This window comes from Botryllus schlosseri, chromosome 16 (assembly GCF_051294905.1).
Source record: "Botryllus schlosseri isolate E-star chromosome 16, Bs_hap1, whole genome shotgun sequence".
Classification (NCBI taxonomy): Eukaryota; Metazoa; Chordata; class Ascidiacea; order Stolidobranchia; family Styelidae; genus Botryllus; species Botryllus schlosseri.
This window is the reverse complement of record NC_137251.1, coordinates 15,170,847-15,193,597: the sequence shown is the minus strand read 5'-3', so window position 1 is coordinate 15,193,597 and position 22,751 is coordinate 15,170,847. Positions and strand designations below refer to the sequence as shown.

Sequence of the window (22,751 nt, the reverse complement as noted above, 5' to 3'; positions counted from 1 at the left end):
AACTTAGGACGGGTTTAATAATGGTTTTTCATGATTCTCACTTGATTGTTAACACTTCTATTTCACTACACTCTCTGCTTTGTGAAAAAAACCACACCCACTTTTATATTGGTTCGCGAAATAGCCTTTATTTCACGTAGCTATGTTTACTGAAGAGTTATTTGGCATGCACAATATCAGACTCAAAATCATCATGACTGCAATTTTTGCATGTAAGGCCTTTTCATACTCCACAGGCCAAAATGCACGTGACCTCATTCTTCTTGCAGCTGCATATCCGGTTGTCGCAATCTTTTTGACAATTATTTATAGCCTGTGAACTGCAATAGCTCATCAGGAGCCATGGGTTCCAGTGTTCAAACTGGTCCATATCCATGCACGCCTATTGTTCATCCGTAATCGCTGGGGTTCGGAGACATGTTCTGTAAAAGAATCCAATCCCGGGTCTGTAGGTACGCGCGGAGTGAACGTTGTACAGTTGCACCCCCTGTTAGATGTACAATGTCTCTGGTTCCATCACTCCTGCCGCTGTCTTCCTTGAGAACATGTTGTATCTTTTGGTGAACTGCTGCAACCATCAAGGAAAACAATGACATTCTGAAAGCAACGGCTCAGATACTGCACGTAGTTCAGGAAATTGTTGGCAATTCCCTGTCATGTTAGACGTTGTTCCCACGTTACCATGTGCAGAAGTCATCGACCATCAATTACGAGGGTACAGCATTGGTGGTTAGTCAAGTCCAGTGGGTTGCAATTGAAAATTCTCCAATGTTAGCGTTGTTCATCTTATGTTTTTTTTTCTGAAGGGAGGCGCAAAGCCACCTGAGAGAAATGCTTTTTCTTGAATTAGGAATGAGTTTAATTTGTGCTGAAACTTCCAAGTTTCAACAATGGCAATAATCCTAATTAGGCCAATATTTCGATTTGAAATTCCGCCGTACCATTCGCACACTGATATGCTAGATTATAAGTGATACCGAACCGTCTTGCAATCTAGCAATAACCTATTATACCTAACAGCCCATGACGTGTCCAAATCTGGAAAAGTGCACTTGGAGTTTTTTTTAACGTTAGACCTTTCATAGCAGATCACCGTTGAAACTTTCTGTACAAAAGACATGAAATATATTTTCTTCTTTTTAGAAGTAGTATTTTTATATATTTTTTCAATTACGGGTATGATACGTTGAGTTCTAATCATAGTTTCAGTTCTTTTGTCTAGAAAACATACATGTTGAAGTATAAAAGCAAGTGCAGTAACGCCTTATATTTTCTGAATATAAAGCTATATACGCAATATGGCATTTTTACGATGTGCCATATATTTAATTAACGTATCACTTTGGAGCGCAAAGTGTTAAAGCCGTTACGACACAACGTCTCCGTATTGCTCTTCGACTGAACTAGGGGCCTTATAATATGGGGGAGGACGCCATGCCAAATATGATATTCTCTAAAACAGGGTGTTCGAGCAAACAAAGAATTAGTATCGCATTCCCTATCAATACTATCATTTACATCCCACGATATGGACGACTGCTTATTCTGTCAAAATTGACACCACCTGTGATGTATCAATAGGAATCAAGCTCTCTACACCTTCCGCATAGCTCAATTTGCAGCTTTTGACAGTCTATGCGAGCGAATAACGATCGTTTACAAAACTACTTACTTACTTGAGTAGATTTAAAGTCAGTCAATTCTACTTCTACTTCAAGTAGTTTCAGGTTGCTTAGGAAAGAAGTACTTCTACTCTTACTTGAGTAGATTTTTTCGTCGCTACTTCTACCTCTACTTGAGTAGCTTTCTTGACTACTTTGACCACCTCTGGCTACATGCTATCATTGCACAAGGTTATGTTTAATAAAGTATTCAACTGGAATTCCATATTTGATAAATGTCTCAATAGCCATAATACCTCCCGTGCCACCAAACAATACATTCGGATTGCAAACAATCTGCTTGCTCTTTTTAATATTTTTCGATATAGCGATAAGGGGGGAGCGAAATATTTCACTGTCATCAAGGGGTGTGTCGAAACAAGTTTGAGAACCACTGGTGAATGATGATGGCCTGCATGTGTGAAACATCTTGATAACAATTCAGGACAGATTCCCATTGTCGTCTACGAGTCACCCGGTTCCGATAAAGACCTTGGGCATGTCTACCATGTTGTGGTACTCCACCCAAAGTGCAGGAGTTCACCCTCTTTTTGCGAACCGATTGAACGTTTCTTCAAACCTTCTCTCGCACTCTTGGTCCGGCTCCCATTTCCCCATCAGCCACCTTTTCCATGAAGGACTTCATGTCACCACGCTCATCCTCAGTTGAGGCAAATTTCATGGTATGTTGATAGATAGCTGCATCGATGATGAGGTGATCGCGGATTGTCTTGTCAGAACATCCACCATCCATGATGTGGCTGGCTGTTGTGCTTCCGGCATATATCAACTGGATCACATCTAGTAGCCCAGAATCTTCCATGCTGTTACCAATTGATCCAAGATAAGATTTCAATATAGGTGAAAACCACCCAACCTTGGAATGACTGGTAAATTGGTCTGCTTCAGAGTTGTAATGACTCGAGTTATGACTCGAGTCATTTTTTCAAATGAGTAAAATAACTCGACTCGAGTCAATTTTTGTATTGACTCGACTTGTACTGGAGTCATTGTGCATGACTCGAACCAAGTCATATGACTCAAGACTAGGACGGCCAAGACAGACATTTCATCATAACGTAGAAGAATAGTAAAGTTGGCATTATTGGCATTTCTTCTGTCAGCCCTGATACTTGGAAATAGGGCCACAAACTGCTAGAACTGAGAAAAATTATTATATTATGATAAAGAGCTTCTTGGAGGTACAGAACTTCAATATACAATTGAATAGTATGTTCATGTTGAAATAAACCCGAAGATTTTCGACTGACACTCGTCAGGGGTAATTCTCAACTAGTTGATGACGAATACCCCTGACGAGTGTCAGCCGAAAATATTCGGGTTTATTTCAATATGAATATACTATTTAATTGTATATCTTATGAATGCGAGCCATTCTATGTCACTCGAGCAGAGTTGAAAAAGGTGTGTTGAACCGAATTGAATTGAAAACCGAATAGTGAACATAATGACTTGGACTCGGCCCTCTACTAGCTTAGTAGAACTCGGACTTGACTCGATGGTGAATTGAAAATCACTCGACTTGACGCGAGTCAAAATTATAAAAAGTGAGATTGAGTTGTGACTTGAACCTTGTGACTTAGTTACAAGCCTGGTCAATGCTTTTTATTTTATATATATAGCCGGAAGATCGACGGTCACTATAGCGACCCCAACGTGCTATGTGCAGTGTGTAGCTGTGCACTCTTTAAGATTGGTGAAGATGGTTTTAAGGTCACTAGGATGTCCTTCAATAACTGGAAGGAACTCGATCTGTGTGTGCATTTTGCATCATTAGCATTGATTCTCTTCATCCAGCCATTCCAGTTGGAATGTTGGCTTTATAATAATTAACCCACACCTCTGCTCATAGTGTGTTACCTCGATAGATGTGAGGCTGATCCAAGCCGATCCGTAAGCCAAGGATCAGAAATTATGGTGAAACAGCAATGAACCATGCAGTAGCCATCGACAATGAACTCACACAATGCCGTGCTGCGTTCATAGTCGCTTTTTTACTTCGGTACAATTGCGTGCATCTTACAGAATGGAATGATACACAAAATACCATTTTAGCCCATGCTGCATGGCTTAGAACTGTATTTGAGGAATTACTGTACTGATTTTGATCCTATGTACGTGTGTTTTATTCAGTAATACAGTATACAGAATTTGTTGAATCGTTCGGTATCGAATTACTGAACGGTGTACTTCTGACGGTATAACGATGCCATTAGTGCCATATATTTTCCACAAAACAGTTTGTAGTGAAATTTAAATTTTAAAAATCAATTGAGAATCATGAAAAACCATTATTAAACCCATCTTTAGTTACTTATAGGCGATAAAGAATATTTTTTTATTTTTTCTTACATTTTTTTATTTTTTCAAATTTGTCAAATTTAACAGCTTTTTTTCTGGGTTTCCCACAAGAGTTGAACTTCAACATTTTAACACATGTTATAAGAGACCTTGACAGACATATGGGTGAAGAAATTGTTTGGTAACAATATAGTTCACAGATTTGTGAGATATTCCATAAAATGCCCTTACTAGTAAGACATAACTTGCCGCCCGTCGAGATTCATTAGATACGTCGAGTTACTCGGAAAATACATTTCGATGCGTCTGTCTTGGCATACATCTAGATTAGTGGTTATTATCCTTTACTAAACCGCGGAACAGTTACGCTATTCTGCAAGCATTCGCGGAATCCAGAATTTTTGCTGAGTTACAACAACAAAAATCTACCACACTTAACTTATACACACGTCTATCTGGACATCTATTACATTAGGCTACTATACAGTATACATCACTGTTGCACCTTAGGACGTTGCATGAACAGGGTGGTAAGATCAGAGGTGGTCAAAGTAGTCACCGTCGCTACTCAAGTAGAAGTAGAAGTAACGCCGGAATTTCTACTCAAGTAGAAGTAGGAGTGGTGGTTCACAAGTAAGTAAGTAAGTAGGTATTCTACGCTTATGTTTGCCTACAAAACTGAAAACTGTCAAGTAGAAGTAGAAGTAGTCTAAAATCATAATTACTTAAAAAGTAGTTTGAGTAGGCAAAATCTACTTAAAGTACTTCAAAAAGTAGAAGTACTTCGTTACTGATCACCTCTGGGTAAGATACAGATGCTATTGAAATGTATATATTTCACACAAAACATAATGAATGGTTATCGAAAATCGGTGTGACTTCTACTGTTCTCATTCAAATACAAGCTTAGAAATGCTAGGCTTCACGTCGGACAGTGCCATCGTGTTGTTCAGTCCAAACGCTACAGCGTGATACCAATTCCTAAATAACAAATAAGCTTACAACTATTAGAGATAGAATTGGCATTTCATTCAGAACATCGGAGTTTCGATTTCGAACCAACCTCTCAAGCGTAGCCTATGCCACTGCACACGACGTGTCACCACAACAGTCATCACAATTCGACAACTGATCCGGCCTAATTGCTTACAACCGATGGTGACCAAGGCGACCGTACTATTACTAGGGCAAGTTTTTGTTGCAGTCAAATCCGTGGAAAGTTGCGCTTATTTTTCACAAAAGTTGCAGTAAAACTGGCATTTATGGAGAAGCTCCTTGAAATTATTAGGGTAATAGATATACTCGAATCGTATCCAAGGCACTGTAGCAAAATTTAATATCGGCGACTTCAACAAAATCAATAGCCTGAAAAAATTGGCCCAGTGGAAATATAATTTTCCGCGGTCTAGCCTGAATGTAGGCTACATCTAATCAGAAAGGACCTCAAATTCAAACGACAGTGAAGTAATCAGGCGATCTATTTACATATAGTGCAAAAATACTTCCAGTAGAAAGTTAGTTGCATGAAAACTCGTAAAAAATTGCAAAGAATTTCGTGAAAAATGGAAAAAAAGTTGCAAAATGTTTGAGTATTTAGGAAGCTGCCGAAGGCTGTAAAAAAGTTGCAAAAGTTGCAAAAACTTGCCCCAATTATCACAAATCATATGTATGAGTTGAGAGTGTGTCTTGACTCGACGGAAGCCCAAGACTGGCTCATGGCACCTTAAGTGTTCCGTGAATCAATGGTTGTTAAGTATACTGATCTACATAAAATGTATTGTTTTCACATAATTAGCATTCATGCTTTTCATCATTCTGCTATCTGTTTTCATCCGTTCCGAGTTATCGCTTATGCAGTGCAGTCATCTCGGCTTGCAATAGAACCCACAGTTCGAAGTTTCGTGTAGTATCGAAAGTTATGCCTGCGGCGCGCCTTTATAGCCCACTTCGATGTTTTTTGATTCGACTTATCTTTTAAAATGTATGCTTATTTTGTATATTTTAAAGCGTAAAATTACCGGTTTATGAACTTAATTGTCATACGTTGTTTTCGTAGCCTACTAATTACTCGCAAATACCACTCGACTTTGAGAGTCCACGAGTTCGTATAAAAATAGATCAATCTAAAAAGCTGAACCAGAGCATGTCAAATTTTATTCGTTTCTGCAAGAAGATCATTATGCACAAACTAGTGGCCCTGCTGATAATCTCAATTGACTGCAACCTAATTTTATCGAAGGAATTCAAATGTAAACCGCGTCCGGGATGTTGTCTATGGAGTTGTAACCCGACTCCGGACCTTTCAGCTGATATTATCGACCGAAATGAGTTTCCTATTTTATGCGAGGATGGGATCGAATGGTCTTCGAATGGATCAATCAACGTAGGTGAGGCAATTGAGAACAGTAGGAACGGTATTACGGTATACTGCAAGTATTGTATACAAGACTCGACGGAAAGCTGGAAGCACATGTTACTAGACCCAAGAAATAGCCCGTTCACTGTGCGTGCCAGGTACGACGAGAGTAATTTGATTGCGTTTTCTATGGTTATTTCAGGGGCGAATCATACTGAACTGAACAATACTGAAGACGCAGAAAAAGTGTTCACAAGAGATATGGTGAATCGTCTTCATATCTTTATATATACAGATACATACATTTATAAATGTAAAGCGAAACATGACATTGTGATGGTCATCCTGTAATACAACCGTAGTACAAAATCAAGATATCATGCATATGACAGATCAATCCAGATTTTGAAATTCTTAAAATCAGTTGCGATTATGTTCGATAATTAAAGATTCATGCCTAATAATTATTTTCGTTTTGTTTCTGAGATTTAACGGTCCTAATATAGCACATTTTTTCAACAGCAAAAAAATTAGACTTCACGCCTTAGCAAAAGGATTTTAGGCATACACCTTCAATGTTACCGAACTTTCTACCGCAACATTTTGAAAATGTTGAACATCTCGACAACCCCAAAGCAACCCCAACAATCTCAACGCACGAGGAGATGAATTTCATGTTTTCGTGGAATTTTCACTATACAATGGTGCTGAGACAGTCCAATTCACAGTTTACCGATTGCTATATTTAGATCAACGAAATCATAAGACAATCAGTGGAGAAGGTGTATACACTTCATGGATGGGTCAAATCGGGGGACTACATTTTCCGAAAGTTCTCCGACCCAGTAATCTTCCGTGACGCCAGAAAGAAATGCCAGGGGTTCAGAGGCAGACTGGCTGCAGAAGTCGTTAGACACCCATATGCTGTGAGGTAATCGTTAGCCTATGTCATATATATTCCCATTATTGTCGGTATTCATGATAACCCGCCGAATAACGCTGAAACGTAGCGTGCTCGCTGATCAGGGTGCTCACATCCAGGGCCGAAACAGCACTTCGTCAGCCCCCCCAAACGTTAGTCCTGGCTCCACGTAGGGTGATGAACCTAACTTATGGGGGCGAAGCTCACCAGACTCCCGTTAGGATATATGTTCCCGCCGCTACTTGTAAGCGAGATTAGTTATGCTTGTTAGTGGTCCAATGTCAATCCGTCCAGGCGCGAAAATTTCTATAATTCATGATTGAATCGATCAATAATATCGGGAATTGCATGTATATTTTTACAAACTTTTTATCCTCTCTCTGCCCACGTAATCAGAACTACCGATAGCGCTGAGTGAGGCGTTTCCTTGGAAAATGTAGGGCCCGTAAATAATAATTAAACATATTCGAGTGGCCCGTTGGTACAATGACTTGATGTTGTCGGTACATGATGTTATTTCGTGACCTCCTGTTTGCTATGTCAAAAGATATTAAAATCGCTCAAACGTACTAAACTAAAAGACGCACACGATTTCAAATTGGTATTTCTTGCCTGGTTTTTTTCTCTGTGGGATGGCATCTGTCTTGTAGATTTCCCGGACAGGAACATTCGGCACCAGCCTTTAATAGGCTCCTACGGACAATTGAACATATATTGTATAATCGATGTTTTCGGTCAGCATAAGGGCAGTCCTTTTCGGCTAAGGTTTTCCCGCTGCCGATCGTTATGGCACACTTCTCAGAGTCGCATGTTACATGGCCTAATACTTCATATGTCTTGATGCCTCGTGGCACGGTAATGGCCGACGCCGAAATGCGAATTTCTATAAATCATGCGTATTTATTCTTGGGGAAAGGCTACCCAATAATTAAGTGATCTGTCAATATTAAATCGCGCCTAACACGAAAAAAATTGAATGAAGACGCATGAATTTTCCAAAAAAGAATCTATAATTAATGCTACTTCACAATATAATTTTGGGCCCCCTTCGAGCTCCCCCCCCGGAATTGGGCTGTTTGATGTGCGGCAGTTACGATCCTGTAACATCCATGTTCTTGTTCGGAAGTTACTTGTGATACGTTTTGTGCACGCTTAAATGAATTTCCAAGGTAATTTGTAACGGATGGTAATTGCTAGGGTCATTTAAAGTCATTAAAGTTTTTTTTCTGTGCATCAGTAAGTCGTGAAATCAATCTGAGTCCAAAAACAGCGTCCCAATGAGGTATATTAAGAAATTTATAGAGTCATATAAAGTCATATTTTCCTGGTTAGGTCATAAATCAGCTTTGTAAGTTATATAGTCATACTTTTGAGTTATAAATTCATATCGTTATATAATTTAAATAAAAAATATCAATTTCAGCGGTGAAGCAATTAAGCACTAAGAAAATAAAAGACAGTTACTCGTTGGGGTAGCTGGTTGAATGCTGCGAAATATGATGCCGTGAGACATCCGCAAGTTAAAGAAATACTCAATGTACAGGAAGGTGAAAGAGTTTTTGTAAATAGCGTCAAAAATTCAATCAACGATCCGAAAGTTGACTTGTCATTTAACAGAAATGTGTCTCCACTATAACAATATTTCAAACATAATTCACAAAATGGAAAGTTGTACATACACCATCAAAGAGGCCCATGCTGATTTAAATGCTCTCGATCTCGGAAAAGATCCGCTTGAGCTCAGAAAGTACATTAAGAAGCGATTTGACAAAAACGATGTGAAGCAAATTATTTAGCTACAAAGACAAAACATTTCACCTGCGCTTTATGCAAAACTGCAGAAGTGTCAACACACATCAGCGTCTGTGGAGCGCTCATTTTCCTTACTAAAGTCATTTTACGTCCAAATCGTAACTTCATAGACTCTAACATTCCACACTACAAGAAACTGTATACTACAAGAGTGGTTTAAAATAAAAAGGCAGTGGCGGCTCGTCCTATAGGGCAACTGGGGCATTGCCCCACCTAAAATTCTGTTCAATAACAATTTAACCATTTATAGATGCACAGCAATCAATATATACCGAGATCACAGCGAAACCCGCGTTCTTCTTGTGCTTTCGCTTGCAAACGCCCATACATAGCGAAGTCTCTGCGAAAATCGAATTCTCTTCTGTGTTTTCGCTTTGTGAATGCCTAGCCGGGGCTTGCCCCGGTAGCGCTCATAACAAGCTTTCACTATCTATTCTCTCAAAGCCGCGCACAATAAAGAAACGGTGATTTACTCTCTCCTATTCGTAAAATGGCCGAGCAACCGGGGCAAATATGCCTACTCGCCCCTAAGGTGTGATGTAACAATCGTATCTATATCTGAACTCGGTTACCGTAATATGCGTTGAGTCGACCTTTGCTGGTATAGGTCGATTTTGACGGTGTTTCGCACCATGATAATTCTTGAAACTTGGTATGATATGTTGTGAAGGTAGTATTTAACACTGCTCCAAGTTTCAGGCTTGCTACTTAAAGATAATGGTAGTAATTCCGTTTCCGAAGTTCAGTGTGTGCTGATCTATCATGTACATAGTACAGCAAACGGATTTTACTCAAAAGCCGGTATTGGTCTCCATTGATTTTGACGATGTTCTATACCGAGATCGGTCATGACATTTGGCACGGTAAGTGTTAGTATCGACCGATGTAACAAGTTTTAAGTTTGTCACTGAACTATGTGGGTGGTAATTTCGTTTCCAAAGTCGAGTAAGAGCTGACTCTTCATTTATCGCCAACAAATTTACGCAAAAGCCGTTATTGGTCTCTATTGATTTTAACGATGTTCCATACCTAGATCTGTCATGAGCTTTCACACGGTATGTCTTGATTTTAGTATCGAACGCGGTGCCAAGTCTTAAAGTTGACACTCAATGATTGAGGCAGTTATTTCGTTTTCGAGGTCGAGTATGGTAGAGATGCGCGCTGACCTGATACTTAGCCTACCTACGTCATTGCGGATCTCACGCAAAAGCCGGTGTCGGTCTGTGCTAATCTATAGTCTGCGTTCCATAACGAGATCGGTGATGATATTTCCAATGGTATATCTCGATGATCGCATGAAACAGCTAACCAAGATTCTCGGTTTGCATTCAAGTATTCGCATAATTTTATGTTCGCCAATGTCCATTTCATTGTGAAATTGTGGCCTTCAAACCATTTGCTTACAATCCCCTGTCAATTGCGATAGCTATTTCATTTTCGATGTCGGCTAACAGCTGATCATTCGATCAGCCTATTCCTCGATCTATTTTACTCAAAGTTCGGTGTTCGTCTGTTTGCATCAATGATATATATACAATGATTGGAAACTACCGTGAGCTCTGCGTTTCAGCGTGTTCCTGGTCACGCTTCATCGCATACACAGTTGTGCTGTAAACAAAGGCTTCCTCAGTAATACTTCTTTGAGGAACTAGCGATGATATATAATTTGTTGGGTATATTTATCAGTGGCAATTAGCGTTGACGTGTTGAATAGCTTTAAAAGCGCATTTCTTTCTCGCGTCTGGCATTTTTCTTCTGATTATGCTAGCGGACCGCTGCCATATAAACGTTGATTCACGTACTTCGTACAGTCGTACACCTAGTTCACAAGATAAATTTCGCGCGTCATGCGCGTATCGTAAATCCAATTCACACATTGACGACTCGCAATTACACGCAATCCCCGTGATGTAGCCTTGTGACGACCAACGAGGCTTATGTTCACACAGTCGCGCACGTTCAACCTTTGTTGCAAGTGACACAACCTTCATTCCAACTTGAGGTCTCGCTTTTCCATCATATTCCTACATCAATAACATCATATATAATTAAATATCAAGCAGACGTAGTTTTTAAAGGAGTAATTCTAGTTATTTTGAGTACTCGAGTAGGTTTGCCTACTTCCGCGGGTGATTGTGTTTTCATACTACTCACCAAACAAAAACATCACAACTTGTTTTTTTCCGGGGATATCTAGATCTCCTGAGTTTTGAAGGTTTTTGAAAATAGCACGCACATATTCAATGGCCATTTTGCGGCAGTCACTAAGCTTAACCCTGCAATTTCAAAAGTGACTATTTTCAACTGACTCCGAGCGAACAACCAAATCTACTTTTAGAACTTTTTAAAAGTACTATACACATTTATATTTTCGCTACTTCTATTTGAACCTGAGTAAATCATTGCAGCAATACTTCAACTACTTCAGTAGCAACGCTGCATACATCACCCACCTCTGAAAAAAGTCACCTATCCATGATCATTCCACAAAATCTCGATGCCTTACAATACAGAATTGAATTTTCAGGATTCCATCATGTTATGTAAAGAAATGAGGAAGATACATACACTTCATAGATAGAACATTTACGAATACATAATTTAATCCTCAAATCCCTAATTCATGTGTATATGACCGAAATAATGATGCAGGCATTTGAAAAAATTAACATTAATATGCAACTGTACAGAACTAGACCAATGCAAAAATAACCAGGTGGACAAGAAAAACAGTTTATGCGTGATTTGTTAAGCAATAACAGTGCTAGATATCAAATTTTGTCATCTTCAACTTGGGAAAAGTATTTGGATGATGTCCTTAATAATGCAGCAGTACACTCGCTTTCGTTGGCTAAAGAATGGCCAAATACGACCCGAACGATGCCGTATCTACTCTTGATGAAATCTGCCTTGTTTAGCTGTTTGTCCATCTTTGCTTGCTCTTGCCCGAATCATTGGTAGGATGGGGAACATTCTTTTTCCGTAATTTTATATGATATCAAGGTGTCACCAAATTCATTAATATCTGTAGTGCAGAATAAGGATTCGGCTATTTGACCGTACCGGTCCATGGTTATTAAATGCATAAATGGTTATCGAGACTCAAGAATTTTTTGGTTTTCTAAGTTACTGTTCCTTCAGCACAAGAATCTATCCATTTTCGCATTTTAGGCAAGAAATCATTTTCCAGCCAGTCCAAGTGTGAATCGTCTGGACTGCAATATGGCTTCAAGTCAGCGTTGTAGCTGAACTTGGTTGATGTATTCATAATGTCGAACCACTTGTAAATACCTGCAAACCATGCAGAAGCTTCTTTACCGTCACCTCTCCTGCTCGCATAATACGCGCAACACTATCAGACAGAAGCTGAGCTGCAAAAATCTCCCGCATCTTTGCCAAGCTTTGCATACGAAAATGTGCATCCGTCAATTTGACGCATCTCAATTCCGTCAGTTCAAACAGCCGTAAAATGCTGTCATCGAATAAATTTACCATCCCTGTTGAGAAGTTTCGTACCACCAGTGCGGCTGGCGTATAGGTTGTTGCGTACGCTCTTGGAACATCTTGGGATTTGCACTGAGTCCATCAGCAACAAACGCAGCTACCCGAAATCCACAATCCACCAAGATGCCGACACGTTTCCAGAATATAGGCCTACTCGAAAGTCGAAATGAAGCCACCGACTTTGTTGCGCAGTATGCCAAGGGTTTGGAAACAGACGTTACCAGGCCACTGGCATAAACTTGAAGAGCGTGTGTAGCTGGTTCATCATCATCTACATTCTACAGGTCTCAACTCCCCAAGATCAACGAATCCTACCATTCCGTCTTTCGTTGTACTGAATACAATATTCTCTTTCACTGAAAATGCAAAAAATCAGAAGTAGTTAGACACATGAAACATCACCGTGAACAGCATTGCTGAAATATTCGCGATGAAGTTTTCGACACAGCTATAAAGTCATGAGAACACAATCTAGCCAATTTACAGGCAAATTTAAGGCTGGAATTGCTCCAATTTGCAAATTGATCGATTTGTGTCCTATACGCAAGAGCAAATGCATTAGACATTAAAACGAAACTCGTTTCATCAACTTACGAGTTAACTACCATGGGAATCAAAATATATAGTCAAGGTAGCCCACCACTCTGTAGTGCTTATGCAATGATGAAGAGTAGGCTACAGTATAGAATCATTTCCTCACCTTTCAACAAATCAGATGACGCGAATGAAGTTCGCAAATCTTTAAATCGTCTTTTTTTGTACAATTGATCCAGCCACGATCTTGACGCATGCTCCTTTATAAATTTCTCAAGGTTTTCCGCCGATTCATATTTGGCGCCAGTGCAAAAACGTTTTGCTGGAACTTTAAACAAATGCGCATTGGCAGAGGTTTTAGCACACCCTGGTATGCAACACTATCTCACATCTGACGCAACCAACTATTCATCAATCAACTATTAGTGAGAAAAAAGAGTTATAAATATTATAGTAGCCTTCAATAAAATTGCTTTCTGTTAAATGGGTCTCATCGAATCTTCAGGTTGGGCACCCATCAGCAATAAGATTACTCACAAAAGCATCTTGAGCAGTTTCGCTTTCAAGATATCAGATGGCGTAATTGATGCTTACAAATGTTCGAATCTCAATCTGTCCTAATTTTCCAAGCTTTTTTACGCTCATCCACAGGTGCAAAAACCTAAGCAGCTAGTCAGTACCTGAATATTGCGCATTGGCGGAAGTTTGATTAGACCTTAGTATGCAGTACTGTCTCACTATGCTCGCAAAACCTGTTAACAATCAACCAACAAACGAAAAAACAGTGGAATAACTGCCAGCAAAGGTGATAGCAGTACTCCACCACGGTCAACATTACTCAATGAAGTGTATGCAGTCAACCTTATCCGCGCACACGCTGATTTCGGCGGGAGTAAACCTTACAGCGTTAGGGGGCGTGGCAGTTTCCAATCATTGTATATATATCATTGGTTTGCATTGATTTTGACAGTGTACCATACCGGAATGGGTTATGAGATTGCGTATGCTACTTCTCGATGATTTCTTGTAACAGTATACTAAGTTACGGCTTTTATTCATGTATTTATATATTAATATATTTTCCAACGGCGATTTCGCAGCAGACTTATAGACAGTAAGCCGTATGTGTTGTGTCACAGTCTCCAGTTTCAAGGCCAAAATGTCCTACGTTGTTCCGAGACCGAAGTTCCGAGGCTGCTGTCCTTAGTTCTTCAAAGACCATTCAAATTGATGTTCTGGATTCAATATGACAGGCCCAATCTATGAGATAACAATTGCGTATGTGTCCGAACTCGTTGACCTTTCCAGTTAGGCTTACGCAATCTCTCGAGTTCTAGTCATTGGAATTAGTCAGGTCAAGTCAAGTGCGAACATGAATCGTATTGAATCTTTATTCCGTACGTAGTTTACGCAGTTGCCTTTAGAGCGAAAATGAGAGGTCTAGAAGTTGTCCAGTCTATTGATCCAATCGTACGCCGGGTGCCTCCGCTTTGGTTGCCTATTATCACCTGGTCGTAACCAGAGATGGCCACAGTCCGGTTCAGGAGCAGGAGTTCAATGTTTTTTTACCTGGCCGGACTGGATCCGGATTTCGAATTTGGGGTGACGGTCGGATTTTAGGGTCTATCGATTTGCGTAATCTATAACTCTACCATGAAATCAAAACGCATGCTACTAAGGATGACCTGATACTTGATTCGTGGCATAGGGACGATTCTTAGTTCGCGTACATTTTGTAAAATAATCCTTTGATTAAAAATAAATGAATACAACATTTGTTACCACACTTCAAGTCACGGCTCACCGGCAAACCTCTCGCGGCACCTACGTTAAAATCACTGTTGTCGGGAAATTCATGTGACCATCATAAAGTTACTTTTTTACGTTGGAAAACGCCATTGTGACGTCATGTTGATAAAAGTCGCTCGCAGCCCTTGCCCCACCACCCGATATTGTCACGAGCCGCCACTGTAAAAAGGGATGTGTATTACTGTTATGTTTCGTATGTTTTACTCTTTAATTCCGTGAGTGACTATGTTCGCATGTAAAATTACACGATTTTCACATAAAGTCACATAAAGTCATATTTTCCGAAAAATAAAGTCATATTATTGATTTTTAAGATCATATTAAAATGGCCCAAGTAATTACAGACCGTGGCTATCCAGTTCTTTATAGTTGATAAGCGCCACGAAACTTTTGCACTATTGCCTACTACTATCCAAAATAATGGGCGACATGAGCTATTTTGATTCCATCGCGACGATATTAGGGGCAAATGTTAATCTGTCAAATTTCTATAGTTTACATTCTAATATTCTAGGTATATCATCGAAAATAAATTTGTTCTTCTCGATGACAAACGGAGCTCGATGTGGATAGGAACAGGAGATGCTCCAAAGGAGGGAGAATGGGTGTGGACCGACTTGGGTACTATGAACGAGAATACAATGGAATGGCGGATCGGCGAGCCCAATAGCTTACTTGGCGAGGAAGACTGTGGGGTTGTTGTCGGTGCGAGAAATGAGAAACTATTGCTGAATGATGCATCGTGTTATGCGAAATATCCATTTTTATGCGAGATCAACCTTGATAACATTATCTGATGTATTCTGTTGTAGGAATCAGGCAACCATTCTGCTATAACTTCGTCATGCATTGTAAGACTTTTCTCACATCACACCTGGCATTTTAAACGTGTGTAGGCCTATATCACGTTATAGTTTGAGACATATGCGTTGCATACCTACCTAAGACACTGACCTGACTCCTATAAAAAAAGAAGTAAATATTTCTTATAATCTTTACTTTTACGTGAGAATCATGTTTTAACGGTTTTGCTCTTTTAGCATTTGTTGTTGACGCACATAGGCCTGGTTTCTCTTGGTGCAACAGTATTCTATACAAATGGATTAGATGTGTAATGTGAAGGGTTGTTATATTTGTAATTGGGCTACAATTTGGGGTTAGCCGAATTAATTCGAGGCTATTGTGAGACACAGCTTACATGTGGATCGGACGGTGGCGACTTGTATACGGTACGTAGTAATTGTAATTGTAATTGTAATTGTAATTCGATATTTTTAGCAAGGAATAATTGTAACTGTAATGTAATTGAAACATGCAAGGAAGTAATTGCAATTGTAATAGAGCTGAAATAATGTAATTGATCCAACTCTGATACCATCGCCGAAGCCGTATCAGTTAGTGAGGAATAGTGATGTTGGGCACAGGACAGTAGCTTATTTTGAACAACAAAAGCAATATTTTTAAAACTATACAATAAATTTCAGGATTTCAAAATGCTTTACTGAGCGTGCTTCGTAAATCTCAAATTATGTCACGCGCCGCGAAATAGGTGAGTCACGAAAATATACCACAGTACTGTTGTACAGTACAATGTACTTGTACACGTATGTACATTTGTATAAAAATTCCATTTGGGGTTAATGCGAGAAACTCACCCTTCACACGAAGCCTATACCCGCTGAGCTCAGTATTTGCTGCATGTGCTAATAAAATGAATCCATAGTTTGTTTTGAAACTCGCTTGACTGATTCAGAACCAATTTTACGCATCACAGAACGCTCAACTTCATGTTGTTGCAAACGCATTCTCGCAGGCTTGCGCTGTAGAAACGATGATATGCGCACTGTGCAGTCGCCGCGATATATGGTTGATATTGCGACTTTCCACTGCTCGAAAGATAAGAATGATAAGACGGTCATAATCATCTTCTACGCCGCCAGTGGCGTTGTAGAAAGTATGAAACAAATATTTAAGATCTTGTGAGTTTCAGCAGTATAGACACAGGCTCGGTTTATTAGCAACTTTTATCAGTTCAATACACCACAAAAATTGCGATACAATGAAAAGATAGGGAGGTATTGATACGACTTGGAGTAGTCTTTGAAATCAAACACCCACCTTGATGTAGGCGATGTAAAGAGGAGGCATGCACACTGAATGAAAAGTAAAAAAAAGATCGGATAGAAAAGCAAGCAACAAAATAGGGTGGGATGTCAAGGAAGGCGAGATCGATAGGTCGGGCCGGTAATCTTGCGCGCGGATTTAGCATAGAAATTGCTTGTATTTCGACTTGAATGTGGACATGCTCGTCGACTGTCGGATGGCCGGCGGGATGCTGCTCCACACGACGGGTCCGGCCTATTTGATAGAGCGATGATCTATCAATGTAATCAATCAAAAATAATCGACAAGTTATATTTTCATTTTAACGAGACATACTCAATGTACAATAAACCGGGGCCGCCCGATTAGTGGGTGCTTATCGTCACCACTACGCTATCCCCCCCCCCTTTTCGGTCGATCATATGACAATGGTGGACATGATGCACATCACAATACCGCAATGTATTCAATGTATTCATCGAATAAGTTACAGCAGTATGTTGTATGAGTTCGAGTCAATAAATATGAAATTACTGTTAAAAGCCATTTGTCAACGATCGTTATATGTTTTTCGGCATTTGGGTCTAAGCAAAAAGATAGATGTAGACCTCTTCACATAATTTCTGACAACCGAACATCTCACGGTTTCGCGGACTCGCAGTCAGCATCATCACTACAGCATAACGGAAACTGGACTCCTGCACACAGAAATGGTATGACATACAATTTGTATATTCTGATGATTAGTATTTTTATAATCAGTTGAGTTTACAGGCATGTCTGCACGGTAATAGTCGGGGACATAATATAAAACTAATAAGGACAGGGGTAGGCATACCTGCTTCAAGCGCGACCCGCATATCAAAATTCTTAACTTTAAAAGAGAGACATCCCAAAATTTGAAAATACCATTTTGGTGCGTCACAATGACATGTATATAGGTTATCCGTAAGACTGCAAATTTACTCAGTAAATCGGTCTTCGTTGGGTAACTCGTGGCAAAGTATTGGTGTTTGGTTTCGCAATGACGTTTCGAGTTACTGTTCTATTTTCCGTTCATACTTTCTTTTCTAGCAATTATCGCTCGACGACATTTTGTTGGCCAAACTGTGCAGTTATTGCTATCATTTACACTACAAATGCACGAGCCGTATTCACCATTGCTAGCCTGGAAATGATTGTGACCTGCGCAGGCGTGATAAATTATCAAGTTTATTGTTGAACACAATGATTTATCAATAATTAATGACCAGGCACCATTGTTGCGGGTGAAACGTTCGTGAACTCGATTCGAAAGTTCAATTGCAAAGTTCTAACGTTGTTGTAGTTGCTGCTGTTTATGGTGTTCATGGTGTTTGTTGACTACAATGGTCATTTTCACCAGACCGATTGTCCTTATTTTTGATTCCGTAACCGCCAACTTGTAGCACGGCCCACATCTAGGCTTTTTTAAAAGACCCCGCTTACGCGGATGAGATGGCGAGGAGGAGCCCAGATAAACCTCCAACACTTAGGTAGGAATTCTGGAGTCGACCTTTAAGGTTGGAGTGCCACCTCCCCCTAATTTGTACATGTCTTGCGTAAACCATAAGAAAAGAAAAAACTAATACGCATATTCTTAATTCGCGATGGAATGTATCAATTTATACTCAGGTGAAACCTCTCTTGCGAAATGGCGAAACGTAGTTGCAATCATTAGAGCCGCAATCAAAGGCTAAAAGAGTCGCACGCGACTCGACGCGAATTCTGTAATGCGGACGTTCAATCAATCAATCAATCAATCAATCAGGTTTATTAATATTTTCATCGTTTCAAAACATCACAAGACTGCGATACAATGAAAAGATAGGAGGGTGTCGAAACAACTTGGAGTAGCCATTAAGATCAGACACCCACCTTAGCCTAGGCGAAGTAAATAAGAGGCATGCACACTGAATGAAAAGTAATGCAGAGAATATAAGACGCAAGCGACGAAATGAGGTGACGTGTGGCGGAGGGCGAGGTCGATGTTAGGTCGTGGTCCGGTAATCCTGAAGACTGGCTAGTATTGATTTAGAAGAAATTGCTTGTATTTCGACTTGAATGCGGACATGCTCGACGACTGTCGGATAGCCGGCGAGATGCTGTTCCACAATTGGGGTCCGGCATACTTGATAGAGCAATGCGTTTTCTTGTATTCAGTCCTGATCATATGGTAGTTGTTCTTCGATGACGCGCGTGTGCTGTACTTGTGCGCTTTTGTCTCCGAGGTGAAGTAGTCATTGAAATTTGAGGGACATTGACCGCAATGGAACTGATACATAAACTTGGCAATTTCTAGCTTTCTCATATCTTCTAAGTTTAGAACACCAAATCTTTTGAGAAGCAATTTATCAGTTGCACATCCGGGCCCCCGTGGGGCTTTGGCAATAATACGGATGATCCGATGTTGAAGTTTTTGCAGTGGGTCAATTGTATTCTTGCAGGCAGCACCCCAACAAAGAATTCCGTATTGTAACTTTGATAGGAATAGAGTGTTGAAGAGTCGAGCGGGTCATTCGGGGGTAGGACTGGAAAATGACTTTTTTTTTGGTCAACACCATAGCAGTATCGTTAAAAAGTGGGTAAGCTGCACTGCAGTCAACACGACATCAGCATAGGTAAAAAGTGGGTAATTTCTGCCTTTTATGATTCCAAAATATGGTCACCCTACTTTAACCTGAGCGTTTCATCTTGACAGAATTGTGTGCGGGTGAGCTCAGTCACTATTACGAGGGACGATGCTATATTCTGCGAGCACGACGAAAGTCCAATTACCTCGTTTATCGCGAGGCAGCTGCTATTTGTCGACGTCGTGGAAACTCGTTGGCTGAGATCTATAGCCGCCAGCAGCAGATCGAACTTCACAATTTTATCCGCGGTAAAATAATGAGACGCCAAAAAGTATTGAATGTTTGGATCGGAATGCGCGTTCTGTGTAAGGTAATACTAATATTTCCACTTGGGAGACTCGCGTCCTCCATCTCATATAGGCTCACAAGCGAATATTTCTCGTAATCTTTAAAAATTGAAACCATACTTAATGACTTATCATATCTCCTATTTGTGAATCGCTGTTGTGCATACAGGCCTACGGGAACTTACCCTTTATATGCTAGTATAATTGGCTATAGTTTAGAGTCACCATACGCCCGTTCAGAATAATTTGTAATCAAGGTTTATCTATACAGACAAGGCTTACTTTTCGCTAGAGTATATATGATTAAGCTCGGAATGATTGTCAGCGAAGTAAATATTTCTCGATAATAGGAAGTGTTGTTATGATCCTTGTATGTAGATGTAAGAGATCTTCAACATTCTCAGTCCATTATAACTATATATGCTTAAATCAGTCCAACCGCTTCATGTGTGAAAAATCCGACACTGTGTGAATATGAACTGCTTCACGATTACAGAGACGAACGATCCTGCTTCAATCTGGGAAGGAGATATCCACAAGCATTCCGTTTTGGTATAACTATTCTCACCCTGGATCGGATAGACATATGCGGTTGGTTCTTCAAGTTTCCAAAATCAAGAACGGAATAGAAGGGATGTTCAGTGCCCGGAAAGTTATAAAGATGCATAGCGTGCTATGCCAGAAAAATGTGTAATCCCTTAATCAATCAGATACTTGTGTTGCGTATAAACTGTCTATTTGCAACCATATCCAGTGTATAATAGGGTTACCAAACGTCCTCTTTTTTGACATTTTTGAAAGTGTCCTCCGCAGACACCCAAATGCCCTCTTTTTTGAGAATCTGTTCTCTATTTTGAAAAGTTTGGTTAAATGTATGTTAAATTTCAACTGAGATATAGGAAAGTAGTACTCCAGTATCCTTCCGGTGGGTATTTCGGGAGTTGAGCCAGAAAGTTGACCTATTTCTTTAGTCAACCTACTACAAACAGTCACAATAAATAAAGAATTTTTCAATTTTTCCAGAGTTGACTCCGGTATTGTAAGTCTGGAAATTTTTAAAAAGTGTCCGTTTTTCAGATTCCCAAAATATGGTAACCCTGGTGTATAATCATCCAATTTAATCTAATTTTCTATTTTGTAACATTAGTAGTTTGGCTGTATGTAGGGTTGCATTTATAACAAATGGTTGTGTAAAGCACTTTCTTTAAAACATGTTTTAAAAAGTGTTTTTTTTTAAGTTGTATAAATATGCCATAATTGTGTAAATCCTTTCCTAAAATCATGTTGTATGAGCATACGGACGATCACCACCCGAAATTACCGACGTATACCATATATGGGATGGTCGGAATCCTAAAAAGAGTCGGCTCAACAGCTATAGTACGTAGATATTTCGTCAACGGAGCTATATTTACGCTTTATTTTTAATTGGCAATGTCAATCCACTATGACGCCACAATTAAATGTTCGTGACGTCATGGCTTCAAAAAAAAAAACAATAAAAAACGTATTTTAAACAAGTGCCTTGTCTTAAAACTGTTTGCTTTAAATTCAATTTTGTTTCAAATGCAGCGTCATCGAGATAGTGTAACTAAACGATCTTTAAGTCGAGATTTGCATTTGTGGCAAGCTCTTTGCCCCCGTAAAGTTCTTGGTCACTTATATCTTTACTATACCAACTGCGCTTCAGTCTAGATTTATGGAACACGACCTGATGTATCGAACTCGCCTTTTCCGCGTACATCTACAACCCACACATGTCACCGCATTTTCATCGCTTGTCCATTTTATGTTATCTTGCATTCAATCTGCATCTGCATTCTTCTTATTTTCGCGTTTTCGGAATCCAGGCCAATGTGTTTGACTGAGAGACCAGTCCAAGTCATTTCGACACCTTCCTATCTTCTCATTTCATTGCAATCTTGTGGTGTTTGAAAATGATATAATTTTATAAAAAAACAAACCAGAGGTTTTGCGCATATCAACCATACAAATATGAATGTACAATTGTACATTGTACAACCGAGTGTCAGTCATCCTCTTCCATTCAATGGCAACGATATTACACGTTATTTTGAGATCCCGAAAAGTAGACACATTTACAAGTTCCAAAAGTTATAGTAGCGGACTAGAAATTGGTAATTTGTAAAATGTTTACGGAAATATCACTGTGTAGATATATAAAAAAGGTAATTTTACCAACTCAACTCGAGACGGACATGCTCTAACGAATAATCGCAGTCCAGATTTCGCGCGATTTATGGCGTTTTTGGCTGTTGTTGGGCGTCGTCGGAGGACAAATCCTCGTAAAGGAGGACGTATGGTAAGGAAACCCTAGCGTTACAGCAATGTCGGATGTAAATCCCGACTGGCATGTTACTGCACTTCGTGTGTCGGTTACCTATGAGATATGCTACTGATTTGAAATAGGGCCTAAGGGCCTACTAGTCGTCCTCCTTCAGGAGGATTTGTCCTCCTTTTTCAGGAAATTGAAAATGCTACTGTTTAGGGATACCATACGTCCTCCTTTTTTGGGAAATCGAAAATGTCCTCCGATGACGCCCAAATGGCCTCCTTTGCGGCAAATCGTCCTCATTTATAGTTTTGACAGACAGCTGATTGTACGTATAGGCACAACTAAAATATTACGATATAACGATATTACGATATTATAAATTTTTTGATTTGTATAAAGTGTCCTTTTTTCCAGATCTCAAAATATGGTAACCCTGTTACTTTTATATAGCCCACATACTTCGGGCACGTTTCAGCATCCACCTATCTGTTCAT

At 39.7% G+C, this 22,751-nt stretch overlaps 2 protein-coding genes across 2 annotated transcripts; both read left to right on the top strand.

Annotated features, from left to right (window-relative positions):
- The first annotated feature begins 5,959 nt into the window (after nucleotides 1-5,959).
- On the top strand, nucleotides 5,960-17,365 carry LOC145458833 (uncharacterized). The gene is made up of 4 exons (XM_080337328.1): nucleotides 5,960-6,370; nucleotides 6,542-6,603; nucleotides 7,089-7,270; nucleotides 15,435-17,365. The coding sequence occupies exons 1-4, from the start codon at nucleotides 6,127-6,129 to the stop codon at nucleotides 15,715-15,717; spliced, it is 771 nt and encodes a 256-aa protein (XP_080193454.1). The 5' UTR covers nucleotides 5,960-6,126; the 3' UTR covers nucleotides 15,718-17,365.
- LOC145458651 (uncharacterized) lies at nucleotides 16,757-22,125 on the top strand. The gene is made up of 4 exons (XM_080337087.1): nucleotides 16,757-16,899; nucleotides 17,567-17,736; nucleotides 19,743-19,984; nucleotides 20,458-22,125. The coding sequence occupies exons 1-4, from the start codon at nucleotides 16,757-16,759 to the stop codon at nucleotides 20,653-20,655; spliced, it is 753 nt and encodes a 250-aa protein (XP_080193213.1). The 3' UTR covers nucleotides 20,656-22,125.
- Nucleotides 22,126-22,751: the final 626 nt, after the last annotated feature.

What these genes read in the sequence shown, in the direction of transcription:
- LOC145458833 (XM_080337328.1), top strand. Translation starts at nt 6,127, where the DNA reads ATGTCAAATTTTATTCGTTTCTGCAAGAAGATCATTATGCACAAACTA. An exon ending in GAATGGATCAATCAACGTAG is followed by an intron (nt 6,371 to 6,541) that starts GTGAGGCAATTG and finishes TGGTTATTTCAG; the next exon opens with GGGCGAATCATACTGAACTG. An exon ending in AAGTGTTCACAAGAGATATG is followed by an intron (nt 6,604 to 7,088) that starts GTGAATCGTCTT and finishes TGCTATATTTAG; the next exon opens with ATCAACGAAATCATAAGACA.
- LOC145458651 (XM_080337087.1), top strand. Translation starts at nt 16,757, where the DNA reads ATGCGCACTGTGCAGTCGCCGCGATATATGGTTGATATTGCGACTTTC. An exon ending in GACTCCTGCACACAGAAATG is followed by an intron (nt 17,737 to 19,742) that starts GTATGACATACA and finishes TCATCTTGACAG; the next exon opens with AATTGTGTGCGGGTGAGCTC. An exon ending in GAATGCGCGTTCTGTGTAAG is followed by an intron (nt 19,985 to 20,457) that starts GTAATACTAATA and finishes TCACGATTACAG; the next exon opens with AGACGAACGATCCTGCTTCA.